Source organism: Mytilus galloprovincialis, chromosome 5 (genome assembly GCF_965363235.1).
Source record: "Mytilus galloprovincialis chromosome 5, xbMytGall1.hap1.1, whole genome shotgun sequence".
NCBI lineage: Eukaryota > Metazoa > Mollusca > Bivalvia > Mytilida > Mytilidae > Mytilus > Mytilus galloprovincialis.
The window spans coordinates 83,539,348-83,562,250 of NC_134842.1; the positions used below are offsets into that span (position 1 = coordinate 83,539,348).

General features: G+C 32.6%; 2 protein-coding genes across 2 annotated transcripts in view; one reads left to right on the plus strand and one right to left on the minus strand.

Annotated features, from left to right (window-relative positions):
* Positions 1 to 395: 395 nt before the first annotated feature.
* Positions 396 to 22,903, plus strand: part of LOC143074174 (lysine-specific demethylase 2A-like) — a 41,485-nt gene continuing 18,977 nt past the window's right edge. The window contains 8 exon segments of the mRNA XM_076249722.1: positions 396 to 400; positions 775 to 965; positions 2,901 to 2,979; positions 3,598 to 3,644; positions 9,991 to 10,163; positions 18,226 to 18,332; positions 20,454 to 20,547; positions 22,276 to 22,429. Of these exon segments, the coding sequence (XP_076105837.1) occupies positions 396 to 400; positions 775 to 965; positions 2,901 to 2,979; positions 3,598 to 3,644; positions 9,991 to 10,163; positions 18,226 to 18,332; positions 20,454 to 20,547; positions 22,276 to 22,429 (850 nt within the window).
* LOC143076544 (uncharacterized) lies at positions 13,740 to 16,699 on the minus strand. The gene is made up of 2 exons (XM_076252369.1): positions 16,613 to 16,699; positions 13,740 to 15,525 (listed from the first exon to the last, which is right to left on the minus strand). Exon 2 carries the CDS (start codon positions 15,520 to 15,522, stop codon positions 13,843 to 13,845), a length of 1,680 nt encoding a protein of 559 aa, XP_076108484.1. The 5' UTR covers positions 15,523 to 15,525; positions 16,613 to 16,699; the 3' UTR covers positions 13,740 to 13,842.

The following is a 22,903-nucleotide window of genomic DNA, read 5'->3' on the forward strand; positions in this document are numbered from 1 at the left end:
GCATCTTAAGATGTAGTTACAACTTTTCTTACAGTAATTCACATTTTATCACTTTTTTATAGTTATAGGAAACGGAGCCCAATAGCAAATTATGGCCCATATATATATATATATATAATTTAAGGTAGATAAGAAAGGAAAAGGAATGATTACCTGTTTACCAAGTCATCATAAATTATAATGTTCTTTACTTATCTTACCTTGTTTTTGTTTTTTTAAAAGTTAAATTGTGCATTTCTTAATTTAACTCAAGTATTTTTTTTCAAGAGATCTTCTTTTATTCCCACCTCCATGACTCTTTGTCTCATGCACATTCACCCTAAAGATATTGTAATTGGAAATAATAGCTGAGCAAACTTTAAGTAAACAGACATTTACTTCTTTAAAATAATGCAATGCTGTATACATTAATGACAGAGAAATTTTGATGCTGTTGGAAAGTTTCAGTTAAAAAAATCTGATTAATTGTTGGATTTTTGGTTGCTTAATGTTCAGTGGCAAACATTTCATTCATGTTCTGAACAAAAAAAATTGTGTCATGGGTGGTACAAGAAAGTCACTGTTAAATAATGTTTTGTAAACCATCATGAAAACGAAAGAAAAAGAAAAAAAGATTTTTAAAACAAAACATTGTCACTACACATCATACATCTTTAGTTTTACAGAGAGTTGAAGGAAGTTGTTCAGAATTGTCTTTTTAGTATTATGTATTTATCTCCCTTTGACAGAGATATTTATCTCCCTTTGACAGAGATGAAAACTAGAATTCTGAAGATCTAGGAGATTGTCAACAGTAATCTTTAATAATATTTTTTTCTTTTTCCAGAGAGTGAAAGAAAAGAAGATTTATTCAGAGGAAGGTATTGACGATGATGAAATTGAAGGGAAAAGAACATACAGTGTGGAGGAAAAACTTAAATCCACATAATACAACAAAGAATTTGTCAAAATATTGAAAGGGGAAGGTTAGTATACTGTATGGAGAACAAAGTATGTACAAGGGGAGGTAACTCTCATTGCAATCAAGTGTTCATGTCTTGTTCTTGGGTTGTATCTCCTTGTTTCATTCTTGTTGGGTTTCATTCTAGATGTGGTTTGTGCAGGAGATGCTATAGATACAAGAAGATGTGGTATGAGTGCCAATGAGACAATTTTCCATCCAAGTCACAATTAATAAAAGTAATTCATTATACAGTCAGGGGACCTACTGAAATAAGTGATTTTTAAAAATCACTTACTATTAGTATTTGAGTAGCAAATTCGAAGTTTGGTCACAAATTAGGATTTTGTAGTTTTTTCAAAATTTTAAACACATAGATGTTTAATAATATCTTTTAATTATTAGAATTGAAAAAAATGAACTTTTTGCCTCTTTTGATTAGCAAGGTTTATGTCTTTCATGCTATCATTTAGCTGAAAATTCTATTTTAGTTGAAAAAATGCTATAATAATGGCTTTACATAATGAACTGATACTTTCTTGAAAGATTTTTCCTAGCAGTGGGAGTATTTTTCTTGTGAAGTTCAAGGTTTCATCTTTCAGATTATGTAATAAAATTCTACTGTTCGCGATAAAAAATTCAGTTTGGGGATGTTGAAATTAGTTGGGGTTATTAAAATAATGATACTTAAAGAAGTGATTTTTGGGAAAAAAAATTGAGGTATGGTACTTTAACAAGTGATTTTTATGTCATTATCCTAGATTCAGTACAAGGTCATCACCTGAAATGACCTGGTCATCCTAGACAACACAGATGTTGGTTCTGATAAGTTAGAAACAGAATTAGTCCCTGGATCATTAGTATTCTATATTTAAAACTACAATAAAATTAAATCACTTAGTCTAGTGATAAATTTGTACTACTTAAATAGGTGATTATTAAAGAAAGACAACTCTTACTTTCAACCTTTATGAACAAAATGTTACTTGAATCAGTGATTTAGAAAATCAGTCATTTAAGTAAGTCCCCTGACTGTTATATATAGGTCAAAGTACGGTTCCAACACAACGAAAAGAGCACGCTAATAAGGTTCCCAAAAATTACTAGTGTAAAACCATTCAAACGTGAAAAACAATGGTTTAATCTATGTAAAAAACGAGAAACAAGAAACACTTACGAACCACATTAACAACCACAACAATTGAACATCAGATTCCTGACTTAAGGCAGGTGCAAACAATAGCAATTGGGTTTAATGTTTTAATGGTACCAAACATTCACCCTTATCTGAAATAATAGACTAAGTGTAGCATTACAACATAGAAAGACACATTATGAAATATCAATTGAAATGGCTTAACTCAATTAAAAGACATATTAAGGAGATGCTATGTTCGATCTTGATAACAATCAAATATTTCCATTACACTGACAACAAAGTACCCTTTGCCAAAATTTATTTGTTGTCAATAAAAAGTACAAAAAAAAGTTTTTATTTCAGAAGAGGGGTTTGTAAACAGGGAGAATTAGAAATTAAATCCATAAAATGAAACAAAAAATATGTTAAAATTCAGACAATCAAAGTTTAGAATTATCAATGTGGATAACAAATTTAATTCACATCCTTGCACATACATTAACAAGTCCAACAAATAATATTTCAATTTGGTTGTGGCGAGCCCTAAATGGGTATACAACATATAGGTTTGTCATTTTCACATTATTCAAATACTGTGGATATCAAATTAAATCCACCAAAAATATAAAAAATCAAATTGTGAAATGATGATCAAGATAAGTAAACAATGGGAATAAATGGAAAACAAATAGCCCCAAAAATGAAAGTGAGGCTTGTTGTTTTGTAAATGAAAAGCAAAATTTGGAAACTAATATAGAGACAGTGAACAGATAAGTATAAACTAAAGAGGTAGGTGGATGCAATCTATCTTTTATTTTTCAGATTTTACTGTAAAGTATCTACAAGAACATGGGTTAGAGACACCAATTGTTTTCCATGACAAGAGTGGTCTAGGTTTACGGTGGGTATAAATTCACACATATAAATAGATATTGTGTAGATATGCATATTCATAGGACAAAGATAAACATCAGTGGCAGATACAGGGTGGTTCCAGCGGTTTGAAACCCCCTATTATTTGGACAATCAATGCATTTGAAAGGGGACATGTGGTTGGAACCAACCCCCCCTCACCCCCTTTTGTCCTGGGTTGGGAACCCCCCTTTTTAAAATGGCTGGATCCACCCTTGAACATTACAGGTCAATCAGGTTTTTAATGCCTTCAATCATAAGCTATAAAAGCCATGGTTTGACAAAGTGTGAAATAATGAAATTATAAAGAAAACCAATGTCTAATTGTTAATGTATGTATATTTACTTGTAAACCAGTTAGTTGAGTTGGCAACCCAACAACACAACTTGATTAAAATAAGACATTAACATATACAACTTTCTAATAATCTGGAGTCAATTTCACAAAGAAACTTATGACTAAAATTGGTCGTAAGTCATGAACAATTCAGTGTACTTACAATCAATCTTAGTTGTAAGACAGTAAGTATTTTTGTGAAACCGACTTCTGACATTAAAATTTGACATTAGATTACACATTTGTCATTGTATATTTTGTATTTTTCAGGGTACCAAGTGAGAACTTTAAAGTCAGTGATGTCAAGCAGTGTGTGGGTATGTAGTCTTTTCCTTTATAAAAAAAAAGAAAATGATGATTTTTTTTGCCTGTGCAAATATTGTAGTAACATTTTTATACGACCGCAAAAATTTTAATTTTTCGTCGTATATTGCTATCACGTTGGCGACGCCGTCGTCCTGCGTCGTCGTCTTGTGTCGTCCGAATACTTTTAGTTTTCGCACTCTAACTTTAGTAAAAGTGAATAGAAATCTATGAAATTTTAACACAAGGTTTATAACCACAAAAGGAAGGTTGGGATTGATTTTGGGAGTTTTGGTCCCAAAATTTTAGGAATAAGGGGCCAAAAAGGGCCCAAATAAGCATTTTCTTGGTTTTCGCACTATAACTTTTGTTTTAGTAAATAGAAATCTATGAAATTTTGACACAAGGTTTATGACCACAAAAGGAAGGTTGGGATTGATTTTGGGAGTTTTAGTTCAAACAGTGTAGGAATTAGGGGCCAAAAAAGGGCCCAAATAAGCATTTTTCTTTGTTTTCGCACAATAACTTTAGTATAAGTAAATAGAAATGAATGAAATGACCACAAAGGAAGGTTGGGATTGATTTTGGGAGTTGAGGTCTGAACAGTTAGGGAATAAGGGGCCAAAAAGGGACCTAAGTAAGCATTATTCTTGGTTTTCGCACCATAACTTTAGTATAAGTAAATAGAAATCTTTGAAATTTAAACACAAGGTTTATGACCATAAAAGGAAGGTTGGGTTTGATTTTAGGAGTTTTGGTCCCAACAGGTTTTTAGGAATAAGGGGCCCAAAGGGTCCAAAATTGAACTTTGTTTGATTTCATCAAAAATTGAATAATTGGGGTTCTTTGATATGCCGGATCTAACTGTGTATGTAGATTCTGAAATTTAAGTCTCGTTTTCCAATTGGTCTACATTAAGGTCCAAAGGGTCCAAAATTAAACTTAGTTTGATTTTAACAAAAATTGAATCCTTGGGGTTCTTTGATATGCTAATCTAAAAATGTACTTAGATTTTTGATTATTGGCCTAGTTTTCAAGTTGGTCCAAATCAGGGTCCAAAATTAAACTTTGTTTGATTTCATCAAAAATTGAATAATTGGGGTTCTTTGATATGCCAAATCTAACTGTGTATGTAGATTCTTAATTTTTGGTCCCATTTTCAAATTGGTCTACATTAAATACCAAAGAATCCAAAATTAAACTAAGTTTGATTTTAATAAAAATTGAATTCTTTGGCTTTTTTGATATGCTGAATTTAATCATGTACTTAAGATTTTTGATTATGGGCCCAGTTTTCAAGTTGGTTCAAATCAGGATCCAAAATTATTATATTAAGTATTGTGCAATAGCAAGAAATTTTCAATTGCACAGTATTCAGCAATAGCAAGAAATCTTCAATTGCACAGTATTGTGCAATAGCAAGAAATTTTCAATTGCACAGTATTGTGCAATAGCAAGAAATCTTCAATTGCACAGTATTGTGCAATAGCAAATATTTTCAATTGCACAGTATTGCGCAATAGTAAGAAATATCTAATTGCACAATATTGTGCAATAGCAAGAAATTTTCAATTGTCCAGAATAGTAGTTGAATCAACTTAAATCATTGTTTTATACAATACACAATGTATATTCACTTTTACTACCAACTGATAAATTAAAACAATCTTTACCATTCAGTGATAACAAGCACTTTTTGTTACATTTTAATATTTTATGATGTATTTAAATGAGTAGTTATTGTTGCAAACTCCATTAGAAATTTGAATTGAGATCAGTTTTGAAAAAAGGGAAAGGGGGATGTGAAAAAAAAATGGTGGGGGGGGGGGTTAAATTTTTCTCATTTCAGATAAATAATTAGAAAATTTCTTCAAACATTTTTTTGAGAGGATTAATATTCAACAGCATAGTGATTGCTCAAAGACAAAAAAAAATATTTTAAGTTCATTAGACCACATTCATTCTGTGTCCAAAACCTATGCTGTGTCAACTATTTAATCACAATCCAAATTTAGAGCTGAATCCAGCTTGAATGTTGTGTCCATACTTGCCCTATCCGTACAGGGTTCAACCTCTGCAGTCGTATAAAGCTGCGCCCTGTGGAGCATCTGGTTTACAATTCATATGTTACTGTTTGATTAAACATTAATTAAGAATAGAGCTCTTGTAACGTTGTATTGAAATGAAACTACAATAAAATTGAGAATGGAAATGGGGAATGTGCCAAAGAGACAACAACCCGACCATAGAAAAAAAAAACAACAGCAGTAGGTCACCAACAGGTCTTCAATGTAGCGAGAAATTCCCTCACCCGCAGGCGTCCTTCAGCTGGCCCCTAAACAAATATATACAAGTTCAGTGATAATGAACGCCATACTAATTTCCAAATTGTACACAAGAAACTAAAATTAAAATAATACTAACAAAGGCCAGAGGCTCCTGACTTGGGACAGGCGCAAAAATGCGGCGGGGTTAAATATGTTTGTGAGATCTCAACCCTCCCCCTATACCTCTAGCCAATGTAGAAAAGTAAACGTATAACAATACGAACATTAAAATTCAGTTCAATGTATAGTAAGTATAAAAAATAATACCGAACTCCCAAGGCAAACTCAAAAAGGGGAAGTTCGTAAAAACTGACAACAACTGAACACTATCAATCACCGGCAAAAGTGCAAAACAACTGCCATATTACTGACTTGGTACAGGCACTTTCCAAAGAAAATGGTGAGTAAAACCTAACTTCCCAAATGTATTACAGATGTTTATAGTTCTATGAAGGGACAATCAATCATCAATCAAAAAAAAATTCTTGAAAAAACAGGATCTGTAATCTGGTATTTAGCAACCCCCAAGAAAAATTCTTCAATATAAATTTAGTAGTCATGAAGTCTTCAAAACTGTCTTTTCTTTGTTAAGACTGAAAATTTATCAGAGTTATCTACCTTATGACTGAAACAAAATATTTGGTCCTGAAGTGGACAAACCTTACAGACCAGCTTAACATTTATTTTCATCTTAAACTGGTATTTTGTGTAAAATAAAAATAAAAGTATATATATATTCAAATTTATACACTATTGATTGAGAAAAATGTACTTTTAAACTCGCACCAGAACTTTACTTTGAAAAAGTAAAAAAATACTGAGATATGTTTTACCTGTATAACAATTGTTGAAGCTGCTGATGCACTGCACATTTATAGATAAAATTTAGGTTTAACTAAACAAAAAGATAATTTATGAGAAAGATATCGATCAGGGGACTTATTGAAATAAGTGATTTTTAAATCACTTATTTAAGTAGCAAATTTGAAATTTCGTCATAAATTGTGATTTTGTAGTTTTACCAAAATTTTAAACTCATAGGTTTAGATAATATCTTTTCATTAGTATAATTGAAGAAAATGAACTTTTTGCTTCTTTTTAAGTAGAAAGGTTTATGCCTTTGGTGCAATAATTTAGCTGCAAATTCTATTTTGGTGGATAAAATGCTATAATAACGGTCTAACTTAATGAACTGATACTTTCCTAAGAGTAAGAGACTTTTTTTACAGTGGGAGTATATTTCCTGTAAAGTTCAAGGTTTCATCTTTCAGATTATGTAATAAAATTCTACTGTTTTCACTGTAATTTCACTGTTCGGGGGTGTTGAAATTACTTTAGTAGGGGTTATTAGAATAATGATACTTAAAGAAGTGATTTTTATGTCCCACCTACCATAGTAGAGGGGCATTATGTTTTCTGGACTGTGGCTCCGTTTGTGAGTTCGTTTGTTTGTTCGTCCGTCCGTTCGTTCGTCCGTCCGTTCAGATTAAAGTTTTTGGTCAAGGTAGTTTTTGATGAAGCTGAATTCCAATCAACTTGAAACTTAGTTCACTTGTTGCTTATGATATGATCTTTCTAATTTTAAAGCCAAATTAGACATTTGATCCCAATTTTATACATTAAAAACCGAAGTTATATGTTTGCCTGGTCTGACAACACAGTAATTGTAGGTACTTTGATTTTCATTGCCCACAAATATAGTCTTTAATGTGGACAGTGTGTTACTTGTCAAAAGATTTCAAGACGTCATTAACATAAAATTGTCCATATTTTGAGTTCAAGCTGATGAAGTTTTCTATTATTTTGATATAATTTGTCCCAAAAGTAGTACAACACACTGTAAAAATATTATTGAGAAAGAGCAGGTGGGATTTTTTGAATTTTCATTATTGTCTAAAAGAAATACACTATGAAATAACTGTGGTCTCGGACCACCTGTATAAAAAGGAGTAGGTTCAGTAAGACCCCCTTTGGCTCCAAAATATAGCAGTTTTACAAAATTGTTTACCGGTAAATGTAAACTTTTAGTTATTTTTTGGAAGGTATAATGCCTTTGCTACATAAATGTGGGCTGTTTTTGTCATTATAATGTACATATATTGAGTACTTACATCACTAAGTCATGCTAAATTACTGAAATCTTCAGCATTTTAGTTAAATTTCAGACGGTTTCCGTCTTAAATGAAAGAGGCCGCATTCGTGTTCATTCTTGATATTGAAACGTTAGTTATGTTTAATAATAATACATAAGATATATAAAGTTCGAGGATGAACACGGATGTGGCCACTTTCATTTTTGACAAAAACCATATGAAAAGTGACATTTTTTAGCATATTTGATAGATTTTCATATTTAAGGTAGAATCGGAGCGTTTTTAATGAGTGAATCAGTTAAAATCTTTCACAAAAAATGATTGAAGCAATTGAAATAGACATTTAAGGGCATACGATACAGAAGAGACCCCTCCTTGATTTTTTCTTAAAATTTTGATACAAGGTCAATTTCAATGTGTACTTTTAAAATATGCAAAGAAAAAAGTATCTTCATGACTTACTTTTTAAGATAATTTGGTTCGAAATTTGCATATTTGGAAGAAAATCCCGGAAATTTCATAAATTATGACTTTTAAAGAAAGTAACAATACTTTTGAACGAAAAGTCATAACATAACCAGGTTTTTTGTAAAATATTCCCTTGATCCATGGCACCAACATGCTGAAATAAGTTTAAGGTTAAACCAAATCATCATGTTCTGGATTTCGATGGCTACATGTATATCCGAAATAAAAAAAAATGACCATATTTTTGCTTCTTTTTGGGAGTGCAGAAAAAATTTGATCGTTGATTTTTTCCTGAAATTTTGGCGGAGTGTTCTTGAAACAGTACTTGATTGATTGCAAAAGAAAAAAATTGGGGTCCATGTGCTTGTTTTTTAATAAAAACCATATACCTTAATTTTTTACGACGTCTGTCAGTATGGCGCTAAATTACGTTAAATTAAGTTTTAATCGCAACAACGTCGTGTAATCATTCCCGCCATACACAAGTTCGCTGTCAAGTATATGCAGGTGTTTTTCAAAGCGTTGATACTTATCAGTAAAATTTATAAGATGGTTAATCATAAAATGGAAAAACATTTTTGCTAAACATTTATGAAACGAAATTTGGACAGGAACCTTTTCATTAATCAGGGGTTCATAAGTTTTCTCATTTCTTTAAGTTTCATTAAAATAACATTCGATATCATAAATGTGCAATTTAATATTTGCCGCTGGACGTTAAGCAGCCACCAATACTCATAATTAGCTATTGCAGGTCGTTTTGTTCCGAATTGTGTTATTGGTAAAATGTTTTTCAGCATGTTACAGTTTAAGTTTAAACGAATAGTAAGATAGATCCCAATTCCTTGCATTTTTTCTTTCTCTACGTTGAGCAGATTCCACTGGGCCGTGCAGTTCTGGCAGTTATTCAGTGCCAGACTAAAAAGCTCCACAATTCTTCTTCCCTCTTCCATGGTATACTGTCAGTACTCTCTTCTGTGTCTATCACCATTTCTTCAATTTCGTCAGGCAAAATTGTATTTGATTTATTTTTGTACATCTCAAGTATTTCCTTTAATCTCACTGCTTTTCGGCAGATTTCTCTGTCTTTTAGAAACGGCATGGCCACTTTTTTAGCAGGTACTTTTTTGAATTTTTGAATTTTGAAATTCGCACGAAATTAATGACGCGAAATATGACTTCTTTTAAAGCGACGTCACGAAATGTTAAAGTTCTTATTAGAAACATTGCGAAATTACAACGTTCTAGTTACCAACGTCGCGAAAAGAACACGAACAGCATTGAGAAAGTTATTATCTGCCCCTGCTACTGTATCGTATTCCCTTAAGCGTTAAAAAAGTGTTCAAAATCTTTTGTCAGATGAACTTGAAATTTGAGGCCAAAACTGGGCCTTACCGGACCTACACCTTTAATACAAGGATATTTCTAATTTGGCACATTTTGTAACAACTGATTATTATATTTATTTGCAGGGAGTCGGCGGATGCTTGATGTTATGGATGTTAATACTCGGAAAGGGATTGAGATGTCCATGAGATACTGGGTCCAGTATTATGAGAATACTGAAAGGTCAAGGTTATAAAATGTCATCAGTTTAGAATTTAGTCACACCAAGTTAGAGAACTATGTGGAATCACCAGCTTTGGTAAGTTAAAAGAGGGGCATAAAGGGGGGTATGATCTGCACGGAAGAACGCGAAATAAAATTGCCATTTCACGATGAAAGAACAATTAAAAATTTCTTGCACGTTGATCTTTTTTTCCAATTTCACGAAACACAGTGAATAACAAACTTTTTTCACGGCTGCACATGAAATAAAAATGATAAAACACGTTGCATGAAACTAACCCTTTACCACCCTCTTAAAAGTCAGTTACATTAAAGTCTATTTAACTGAATATGTAGCTATTATTTTGTCTGCCTTGCAACTGCAAGACATAGGGCTAACAATCCTGTAGTGGATGTGATGGCTTGAATTTTTTGTATAAAGCTTTATATTTCAGATGGTAGAAGGCATAGATGCTTCATACCTTGTATGCAGATATCTTATTTTACGAAGTTCCTATCTGTCATTTGTCTATTGCCCTTGACCTCATTTTCAAGGTTCAGTAATGGTTTGAAAAAATTTCATTTTTTTTTGTGATGCGAATTTCAGATACTATAGGCAATAGGTTAAATATAGTTTGCATATAGACAGATTGTAATGTGCAAAATGTCTAACACACTGGTTTTATCTGACCTTTTAAAACCTTTATTTCATGGATGTTTGAACAATGTTAAGTGTTTGTGGTTTGGTCTTTTTCTAGTGTACTTTAAGCAATGGAAATATTGTAACATGTACATGTATGTCTATCAGGTTTCATATGACCTTGACCTCATTTTTATTGTTCAGTGGTCAATGTTACTTTTTTCATGTTTTTTTCCCCAGTTTATCAGATGCATTAAGCAATTGTTCATCTATATTTGGTGTATGATTTTTTTTTAATTTCTGCTCGTCTGTATGGCAGGGTTCATGTGACCTTGACCTACTTTTCATGGTTCATTTGTCATTGTTACTTTTTATTTTTTTTCATTTTTCAGTTTATCAGGTACATTTAGCAATTGTTCAACTATATTTGGTGTATAGAATTATTAAATCTACATGTCTGTCTGGCAGAGTTCTTATGACCTTGACCTCATTTTCAATGCTCAATGATTTCGTCATGGTTTTGTTGTTTTTCCAGGTACATTAAGCAATAGCCAAATATATTTGTTGAATGGAATGTTTGTAAGGTATGTCTGTATGGCAGGGTTCACTTTATCGTCACCCTCTCATTTTCACTTGACTAAAAAAAGAATAGGTTTGTTTGCCCCAACCCTACTTACCTAGAAAAAAAGCTGCCTACTCAAAATCTTTTATTTTCCTGATTTGAATAAGTTTTTTTTTAATCAGATAGGCACAAAGACTAATAAACATCAAATATATAAAATTTCCTTTTGTGGGGGAAAAAAAGAAAATGCCTACCTACCTACCTACTGTCTCAACCTTTGGGTAGGGTTTGGGCAAACCAAATATTTCAAGTGTGGCCTGATTCAAGAAAAAGCAGGCAACTTTGATTTATAATTGTCTCATTGGATATCATACCAGATCTCCTTATTTTAATAAGACATTTCAGGATGTGCAAACTTTTTTAAACCTCAAGGACAAGAAAAGTACTAGTGTGTTTTAGCCTAGATTTTTATGTATTCAGTCATGAATTCAATTGAGACATGTGTCAGAAAGGTGTCAAACTATTTCTGTTTAAGCTCATCCTGGTTTTTGTCGAGCCTGCAACTTTTGTTGCAGAAAGCTCGACATAGGGATAGTGATCCTGCTGGTTACGGCGGCGGCGTTAGCTCACTTCTTAAAAGCTTTATATTTTAGAAGGTAGAGAAGTGGGATTTCTAGCATTAAAAAATATAAGTTTTCTATTTTTGAAAAAATGAGCATTTGGACCAACATTTGTTTCTTTTAATACCTACTATGTACGACTTAAGAAGGTTAAAAGTGTTTTTGTCGAGTCTGTGACTTTTGTCACAGAAAGCTAGACATAGGGATAGTGATCTGGTAGCAGCTTCATATTTTAGAAGGTGGAAGACCTGGATGCTTCATACTATGTATATGGATGCCTCATGTTATGAAGTTTCCAACAGTCACATGTCCAATGTCCTTGACCTCATTTTCATGGTTCAATGACTACTTGAAAAAAAATTAAAAGATTTTTTGTCATGTTAAAGTCTCTCTTATTATAAGTAATATGACAACTATATTTGGTATGTGTGTACCTTGCAAAGTTCTCATCCCGTCAGACAGTTTCCATTTGACCTCGACCTCATTTCATGGATCAGTGAACAAGGTTAAGTTTTGGTGGTCAAGTCCATATCTCAGATACTATAAGCAATAGGGCTAGTATATTCGGTGTATGGAAGGACTGTAAGGTGTACATGTTCAACTGGCAGGTGTCATCTGACCTTGACCTCATTTTCATGGTTCAGTGGTTATAGTTAAATTTTTGTGTTTTGGTCTGTTTTTCTCATACCATATGCAATAGGTCTACTATATTTGTTGTATGGAATGATTGTTAAGTGTACATGTCTAGCGGGCAGATGTCATGTGACCTTGACCTCATTTTCATGGTTCAGTGGTCAAAGTTAAGTTTTTGAGTTTTGGTCTTTTTATCTAATGCTATATGCCATAGGTCAACTATATTTGGTGTATGGAAATATTTTATGATCTTTATGTCAGTCGAGCAGGTTTTATTTAACCGTGACCTCATTTTCACGGCTCATTGCACAGTGTTATGTTTTTGTGTTTTGGTCTATTTTTCTTAAACTACATGTATAAGTAATGTGTCAAATATATATGTTGTATAGAATAAAATTGAGAATGGAAATGGGGAATGTGTCAAAGAGACAACAACCCGACCATAGAAAAAAACATCAGCAGGTCACCAACAGGTCTTCAATGTAGCGAAAAATTCCCGCACCCGGAGGCGTCCTTCAGCTGGCCCCTAAACAAATATATACTAGTTCAGTGATAATGAACGCCATACTAATTTCTAAATTGTACACAAGAAACTAAAATTAAAATAATACAAGACTAACAAAGGCCAGAGGCTCCTGACTTGGGACAGGCGCAAAAATGCGGCGGGGTTAAACATGTTTGTGAGATCTCAACCATTGTTAGCTGTACCTGTCTGCCTGGCATGGTTCATCTGACCTGGACCTCTTTTTCAAGGTTCATTGGTCTTTGTTTAGTTATCTTGGTTAATGTTAAGTTTATGTGACAGTTGTAATAAAGCTTAGCTTTATACTTAGGACTATCAACATAATATCAATGATTAGTATAGAAGGCGAGACATTTCAGCGTGTGCACTCTTGTCTTACTACAGCTGGAAACTTCATGCAACATGTACCATGTTTACTTTTGGTATTGGTGACATTAGAAAATTGAACTCCCTAAAATTTGAACCTGGGTCAATTTTCCAACCAGTGGTGAAATGAGGAAAATAATAGGACCTGAGTGGTGTTATTGTCAACGCCATTGTCCTATATTATTCATATTTAACATTGAATCCTTTGATTCTCTAATTTAACATCATGGTGGCTAACAAATTGGACCTCAGTATTTTAGATTTTCTAAATAATGGTAAAATCTTAACACAGGATATGATCAAAAATAACTGATGACAGACTCAACTAATTTTACTGATTCTGTGTAATATTTAATAAAAATATATACAATTTACTTATTGTTGTACATGTATCAAAGTCAGGTAAAATCATTTGATTTCTCAGTGTATATTTCATCCAGAAGATAAATTGAATTTTGCCAAGTATGTGCCATAGTAATCACAAAGAAAACCTGAAGACTCATTTTGTTTCAAACAAATACATCTAGGTTCCTCCAGTCCATCACTAAGTAGTACTTTACTCTCCTTTCCATCTTTTGATATAACTATTATTCTATAAGACTCCTGGTCTGCTACAAAAATGTTACCATAAGTATCTGTACAAAGTCCATATGGTCCTGATAAATCCTGTTTATATTTCCAGATCTGTTTACCTGATTGATCCACACAGTATACTGCATTAAACATATAGTCACTATAGATTACTCTGTCATTACAATAAACAAGGTTATACAGTTTTGACAGTGGTGATACAATCTTAACTTGTATTGACTTCAGTGTATTTCCTTCCAAGTCTATAATACGGATTTCATCATAACCCAAACCTACAACAAGAGAATCATCTGATGATGATAATCCACAGCATTCTTTATCTAATGTGATAACTTTGGTTACTGTTTCTTTCTCCATATTGAAGATCTTAATGGCTTTCTCATTGGGATAAGTTATGGCTATAGTGTTCTGATTGATCTGTGTAACACTGAAGGCTTCACCACGTATAGGTAACTGTTTCAGTAGTTTGCCATCAGGAGTAAGTACATGTAGGTTATCGTTGTCAACCCATTTGACTATTATAAGTCTTCCATCCATCAGACAAATCATATCACTTATCTCCCGAATGTTGATCTGTATCTTATTCTCAATGTTGATGGTCATGTTGTTTATGTTTGATTGTTCTTGTGATTCTACTTGTGCTTCCCTTCTCACACCTGTTTCTGTATTCAAATCCATATCTGTTTTAACGATGGTTACTTCTCCTAAGGATCCTAACTTTTTAATTATCTTTTCTACTTCATCATTTTTCTCCATTTTGATGTTAAATTCTTTTGCCCTGTCGTCTTTGTCCAGATCATCTATGTATCGTTGACATTGATGTACTTTTTGTTCAATCTGATGTATGCCTAGAAATGATTGGAGTTTGGAGGCATGTGGTATGACTGTATGTAGTTGGTCTTGCATTTTCTTTAAGTTTTTCTGATTTCCTTCAATTTCAGCTATTAAATCTCTTGCTTTTGATTTTTCCTGATTCAAGATGGTATCTGCTTCTTGGTAGATCTTCTTCTCTAGATGGGTTAAATGTTCATCTATTTCATTGCGCATTTTCACAATGAATTCTTTAATGCTTTTATATTCTTGTTCTCCTCTTTTAATGTTTTGAGATTTGTTATTTACAATTTTACCTAGAAGTTGTAAGACGGAGTTGATATCTTTCTCTACGGATTCTTTAGATTTTTCAATCTTGGTTTTCTCCACAATACTGGCTAAACTTTTTATTCCGGTACACTTTGAATGACTAATGGATATACATTCATCACAGCAAGTCATTAAATGACTGGGACAATACAAGTTAAGCTGTTGACCATGTTTGTCACATTCTGTTCTAATAGCTTGGACAGATGGTTTATAATTTTTGATATCAATAATCTTATGATCACGTAAAAACTTAGATCTTTTGTGATGACCAAAACATGTTGAGCATAATCCTTCATCACAGTTGTAACACCAGATATCAGCTTTAGTGTTTACTTTTCCTGGTATACAAGGTCCACATGGAATAGGTTTACTGGATGCCATGACCTGGAAATGTCCAAGATAAAAGTTATATCACTTTATTGTCAAGGTCCAAATAGTTAATGGTGAATGGATGGTGAATTTTGGCAAAATGACAAATGTAAAAAAAATTCAAAGGAGAAAACTAACACACTGATTTATGGACATAACAATGAACCAAAGCAAATAATTTATAATGTACAACAATCTCCAGTCACTTAATTACAGGCTCCTGACTAGGGACAGGGACTTGTTGAATGATTCAATGTTTGTCATTTGTTGCTATATATTTTATTTGTTTATCTTGCATTGATTCACCCTGTTGTATTGGCCACTAGCTGTGCTTCTTGTTGATTACATAAAACAAAATTGATTTGAATATTAAATAATAATTCTCAATCACACAGGTAAAAATGATGGATGACATTGTTGATTATAAAAGAGTTAGTTCGGTAAAGGCCATATTTGGCCCTGATTATAAAGTTCAATGTTACAAGACAAAAAATGTTTTAAGTTGACTTAGAGACATGTGAGAAATTTAAATAGAACTATTTTTGTCAAAGTTTAATTCTAACACGTTGATTTTTACATTCCAAAAGGTTAAGATAAGAGATTTTGGTGAAAATCTGCTGGATTTTAACACCATTAAGGACCAGGAAACATAGAGCGCAGGCGTCGACAAAATAAATATTCAAATAAGACATGAAATGCCTTACACACATTATTTTAAAAGATCTTTTTTGTCGATGTATGCGCTCTATGTTTCCTGTCCAATAATCTATGGAAATTTGCCTATTTCCATTGATTTTTTCGTCGAAATATAATATGAGTACAACTTGTGACATCATAATAAATTGCAGGAACGTAAATTTTTCTACAAAATGGCTTATTTCCTATCTAATCACTGTATTAGCTATAACTTCTTGTGATATTGCTCAATAAAACCTAACTTGAAATTTACGCTAAAAAAGGGGGCCATTTTAGGACCTTACCGAACTCACTCCTTTGAACAATAAGACATATTTTTTACAATGTATGGACATGGTTACATACACATTACTCTGCATTTTATACCTAGTCATTAAATAAAATAACTAATAATTTAACCAAATACCTGTTGCTGTTGTTATGACAAAAGTTTAGTTCTCTTTCAACATTTCTTCAATGTCAACCAACCAGGAAGGTATTTAGGACATGTCTATACCTGATTCAGCTAATTATTAAATATTTAAATGACATAGAAAATAACTGACCCAAATTATAAAAGTTCAAAATAATTTTTTGTCATAAAGACATTTACAGGATTTAAATTTTCTAATAAAGAAAAATGGTGTATGTTAACTGGGACTATTATACAAACAGATGTTAATAATGTTTCTAAATAGTATTTAATACAGAAATATTCTTTTTAAAGACTCTTGATATATTTTGTTTCTCATCTTATCTGTAGGATGACAAAATATTTGCTATTTGTGTTATACAGGCCCCTAGCCAAGAATTTCCAAGGGGGGGGGGGGGGTATTTGGACTCACAAACTCGACTTTAACAGTCACAATTCGAATAAAGCATTGACTTTAACAGTGCTTATTTGTTTTTAAGGGGGGGGTTAGTCCGAAACACCCGAACCCCCCTGGCTACGGGTATGTTATAGTGTAATTTTGCTATAATTATAACCTTGTCAATATGTAGAAACAATGTTTTCTATACAATAACAATTGTTTCAGTTTAGGAATCATCCTTTCAATACATATCTCAATGAGCCTCACTATAATAAAACTAAATAATTTTTTGTTAAGGTGGTACCTAACACTACAGGGAGATAACTCTGTAATATCAGCTAAACGTTTTAATTACGTTGCCTTGTGAAGGCAATATAAAGCTTCACAATGATCAAAATTAGTGTTTGTCAAACTGCTATATAACCAGTGTAATTTTTCTGATAAAATGCTTGGTTCAAATTTTTTGATTTTTTTTATATTTTTGTAAAAGGGTCAAAGTAAATAATTTGTCAAAATTTTATGAAAATTAGATTAGCCAAATTATTTTTGGTGAAAGTGTTGGGTACCACCTTAAATGACTACATTTGGCTTCAACACAAAGTCTAATGTCTAATCTAATGTCTTTACTAATCTATAAACAAAACACACCAGCAACATGTACCTGAAAATAATAGAAACAAAATAATAGAAAACACAATAGTTAAAATTTTTGCCCTGCCTGCCACAAAAGTCATTGTATGCGAAACAAAGGGATTAATATCTGGAGTCAGCATAAACTATATGTAAATTTATCAAGCTGAATATTTCAAAATGTAGAAGACCAGGATGCTTCGTACCTTGTATGCCTATTCTGTATTTTACAAAGATTCTGTCTTTCATTTTTCCATTGTCATTGCCTCATTTTTCAAGATTCAGTGACTGCTTAAGGTTAAAGTTACATGACTATATAATTAAAAGGTAAACTATATGTGGTGTAAGGATTGATTTTATATGAAAAACATGTGTAATAATCCATGGTCATTGTAAAGGGTCTAGCTCCTTCAAGGGCACATCCAGCCATTTAAAAAAAGGGGGGGGGTGTTCCAACTATATGCCCCCATTCAAATGCAGTGATTGTCCAAAAAAAGGGGGGGTTGCAACCCAAGGAAACAACCCCACTGTACTGGTTAGATGATACGATACTGCTTGATGAAAGGGTCAACTAAAGTTATTTATTATTTCTTTGTAGGTCAGACAAGTGGATTGGGTGGACACAGTATGGCCAAGACACTACAAAGATTGTCAGACAGAATCCACTAACATAATTGACAAGATGAAATACCCAAAAGTTCAAAAGTAGGTTTAAATCTGAGGCAACCTTTCTACCATCAAGATTTTAGTATATGACATTACTTCCACAGGCGCTCATCTCAGAAAAATAGTTTCGGTATATAGGGAAATAAAATTCTAAAACAAGTGCCTGTGGTTAATTCATCTAGTGTTCTGGTCAATGGCTAGACTAGCTGCTCTGTTAGAATGCATAACAATGATGTTTAGCTACAAAAAGAGAAGTGGGATTTCTAGCATTAAAAAAAATAATTTAAGTTTTCTATTTCTAAAAAAATGAGCATGTGGACCAACATTTGTTTCTTTTGATACCTACTATGTACGACTTAAGAAAGTTACAATTGTTTTTGTCGAGTCTGTGATTTTTGTCACAGAAAGCTCGACATAGGGTTAGTGATCTGGCAGCAGCTTCATATTTTAGAAGGTGGAAGACCTGGATGCTTCATACTTTGTATATGGATGCCTCATGTTATGAAGTTTCCGTCAGTCACATGTCCAATGTCCAATGTCCTTAACCTCATTTTCATGGTTCAGTGACTACTTGAAAAAAAAAGAAGATTTTTTGTAATGTTAAATTCTCTCTTATTATAAGTAATAGGACAACTATATTTGGTATGTGCGTACCTTGCATAGTTCTCATCCCGTCAGACAGTTTACACTTGACCTCGACCTCATTTCATGGATCAGTGAACAAGGTTAAGTTTTGGTGGTCATGTCCATATCTCAGATACATGTACTATAAGCAATAGGTCTAGTATATTCAGTGTATTGAAGGACTGTAAGGTGAACATGTTCAACTGACAGGTGTCATCTGACCTTGACCTCATTTTCATGGTTCAGTAGTTATAGTTAAGTTTTTGTGTTTTAGTCTTTTTTTTCTTAAACTTTTAAGCAATTGGTCAACTATATTTGTTGTAAGGAAGAATTGTTATCTGTACATGCCTGCCTGGCATGGTTCATCTGACCTTGACCTCATTTTCATGGTTCATTGGTCAATGTTTAGTTTTCTTTGTTAATGTTAAGTTTATGTGACAGTTGTCATAAAGCTTTATATTGAGGACTATCAACATAATATCAATGATTAGTAAAAGGCGAGACATTTCAGTGTGTGCAAGAGCTTTTGATTTTGCCATTTGATTACCATTAGGAACATTATGTTTTGAATTTTCCTAAGAGTTTAGTATATTTTATCATAGATATAAGAAGATGTGGAATGAGTGCCAATGAGACACCTCTCCATCCAAGTTACAATTTATAAAAGTAAACCATTATAGGTCAAAGTACATGTATAAGTTTGTGATTAGGTCATTTCAATGGGAACCATTAGTGGTAGGCCAATGCTGATTAGTATACAGTTGCATAAGCATTAGCACATCTTAGTTCCATGACTAATATTTGGCCCTGCCCTCTAAGTCATGGTCTATTGACTTTGAAACTTTTGCTTAGTTTTTTCATGTATTAGTTTTTGATTAGATTAGTTTAAAATGAAATGCTAATGTTAAGTGAATGATATTTGGTATGCAAATTTTTTTGGCATTTGCAAGTATCATTTCCATGGGGCCACAATCAAAAATATTTTGGTTTGCCCAAACCCTACTCAAGGTTGAGACAGTGGGTAGGTAGGTAGGCATTTTTTTTAAAAAATTTTTTTTAAAGAAATTGAAGTATCGGATGTTTATTAGTCTTCATGCCTATCTGATTAAAAAAAAACTTCTTTAAATCAGGACAATAAAATTTGAGTAGAAAGCTTTTTTCTGGGTAGGTAGGGTTTAGGCAAACAAACCTATTCTTTTTTATGGCCTGGGGATCATATAGCCCCAACCCTCATCATTGTTAATTGACTGACACTTTTACATAGTAAACAAGTTTGTGTTTATGGTTGGTTAAATGAAACAGCTTACGATAAGTCAATGGTTTTTGGTATGCAATTGTATTGGCATTGGCATATCTTCATTTCTATGAAGATTAGTAGCCATGTACCTTCAGTCATGGTTTATGGACTTTGATTATTCGCAAAACTTACATGTTAGAGTATTGCTATTATAATTTCAACATTTGCAATATTAAAATAACAAGGTGGGACATACGTCTGTGACAACATTTTATATTATATATATTATTATTTTTTAGGTATTGTTTAATGAGTGTGAAGGGATGTTATACAGATTTCCATGTAGATTTTGGTGGTACATCTGTATGGTATCATATACTACACGGGAAAAAAGTAAGTGCTAGATATATAAATCTAAGAAGATGTGGTATGAGTGCCAATGAGACAACTCTCAATCCGAGTTACAATTTGTAAAAGTAAATCAATATAGGTCAATGTACGGTCTTCAACATGGAACCTTGGTTCACACAAAACATAAAGGGCCCCAAAATGATGTGTAAAACCATTCAAACAGGAAAACCAACGGTTTAATCTACACAAAAAATGAGAAACACTTATGAACCACATTAACACACAACAACTACTGAACACAGCTATATTAACCCTATTGACACAGCTATATTAACCCTATTGACACAGCTATATTAACCCTATTGACACAGCTATATTAACCCTATTGACACAGCTATATTAACCCTATTGACACAGCTATATTAACCCTATTGACACAGCTATATTAACCCTATTGACACAGCTATATTAACCCTATTGACACAGCTATATTAACCCTATTGACAGCTATATTAACCCTATTGACACAGCTATATTAACCTATTGACATAGCTATATTAACCTATATTCCAGACCTTATCTTTAACCTATTGACACAGCTATATTAACCCTATTGACACAGCTATATTAACCCTATTGACACAGCTATATTAACCCTATTGACACAGCTATATTAACCCTATTGACACAGCTATATTAACCTATTGACATAGCTATATTAACCTATATTCCAGACCTTATCTTTACCCTATTGACACAGCTATATTAACCCTATTGACACAGCTATATTAACCCTATTGACACAGCTATATTAACCTATTGACACAGCTATATTAACCTATATTCCAGACCTTATCTTTACCCTATTGACACAGCTATATTAACCTATATTCCAGACCTTATCTTTACCCTATTGACACAGCTATATTAACCTATACTCTATACCTTATCTTTACCCTATTGACACAGCTATATTAACCTATTGACACAGCTATATTAACCTATTGACACAGCTATATTAACCTATACTCTATACCTTATCTTTACCCTATTGCCACAGCTATATTAACCTATATTCCAGACCTTATCTTTACCCTATTGACACAACTATATTAACCTATATTCCATACCTTATCTTTACCCTATTGACACAGCTATATTAACCTATACTCTATACCTTATCTTTACCCTATTGACACAGCTATATTAACCTATACTCTATACCTTATCTTTACCCTATTGACACAGCTATATTAACCCTATTGACACAGCTATATTAACCTATACTCTATACCTTATCTTTACCCTATTGACACAGCTATATTAACCTATACTCTATACCTTATCTTTACCCTAATTACTAACAGAATTGCAGTGAAGTAAAGATATGAAATGATGTAAAAAAAAATTTAAATAACCATATTTAACAAAAAAATCTATTTCTTGTATTAAAGATTTCATATCAAAGTTGCAATAATGAATCTAACTGTTATTGACAAAGAGGAATAACTCTAGTTAAAAACTTTTGTTTAAATTTGTTCCATTGCTTAGTTTAATATAAAATACAATGTAGTTCAAAATGTCAAATGATAGCAATCAAAGGCACTTTGATTTTTATGTGAAGATTTTCATCACAATTTTGAACTTTTGATATGCAACACATATGTACAGAAATGAAATAAAAGAAATAAAATGCAGTTATATCCACATTAAAAAGAAATAAACAGCACATGTACATACAAAGTGGATTTAAATTGTTTCTGTTTTCAGGTATTTTGGTTAATTCCACCAACACCAAAAAACATGGAAATCTACTTAACCTGGGTGTTGTCCGGGAAACAAGGTGACATTTTCTTGGCAGACAAGGTTGAGGGATGTGAAAGAATTACATTGCATGCTGGGTACACTTTCATCATACCATCAGGTAAGTAGTTACCATGGAAACTGAAACTATATGTGTATTTCAGTTAATGGTTTAAGTGGTACACAATTTATTGCAAGTAAGACAATAGAGCTTTGGAAAAATAATATAGATTTTGTAAAAGAAAGAAAGAGTTTGATAATCATTTGTTTCAAGATATTTCTCTTAGAAAATTCACAATGGATTTCTGTTTTGAATAAAAACAGCTGAAAAGAGTTCAGTTTATGTTGATTGAAAAAGACGGCCCGTTATCAAAGAAAGGCATGTACTTGGGCAAGGATTGATTGATTGTTTGCTTAATATTAAATACTGACAATCATAGAAAAGTCTGATTGGTGTCTGTCTTTTGATGACAAACCACTGTGCCATGAGATGCACTACCTAGACCATTTAGATGTTGGGGCCCTTCAAGATGTTGGAACCTTAGTGAATATTAAAAACTTTAGACACATGCTTCATCTTGTATTTTTTAAAGAT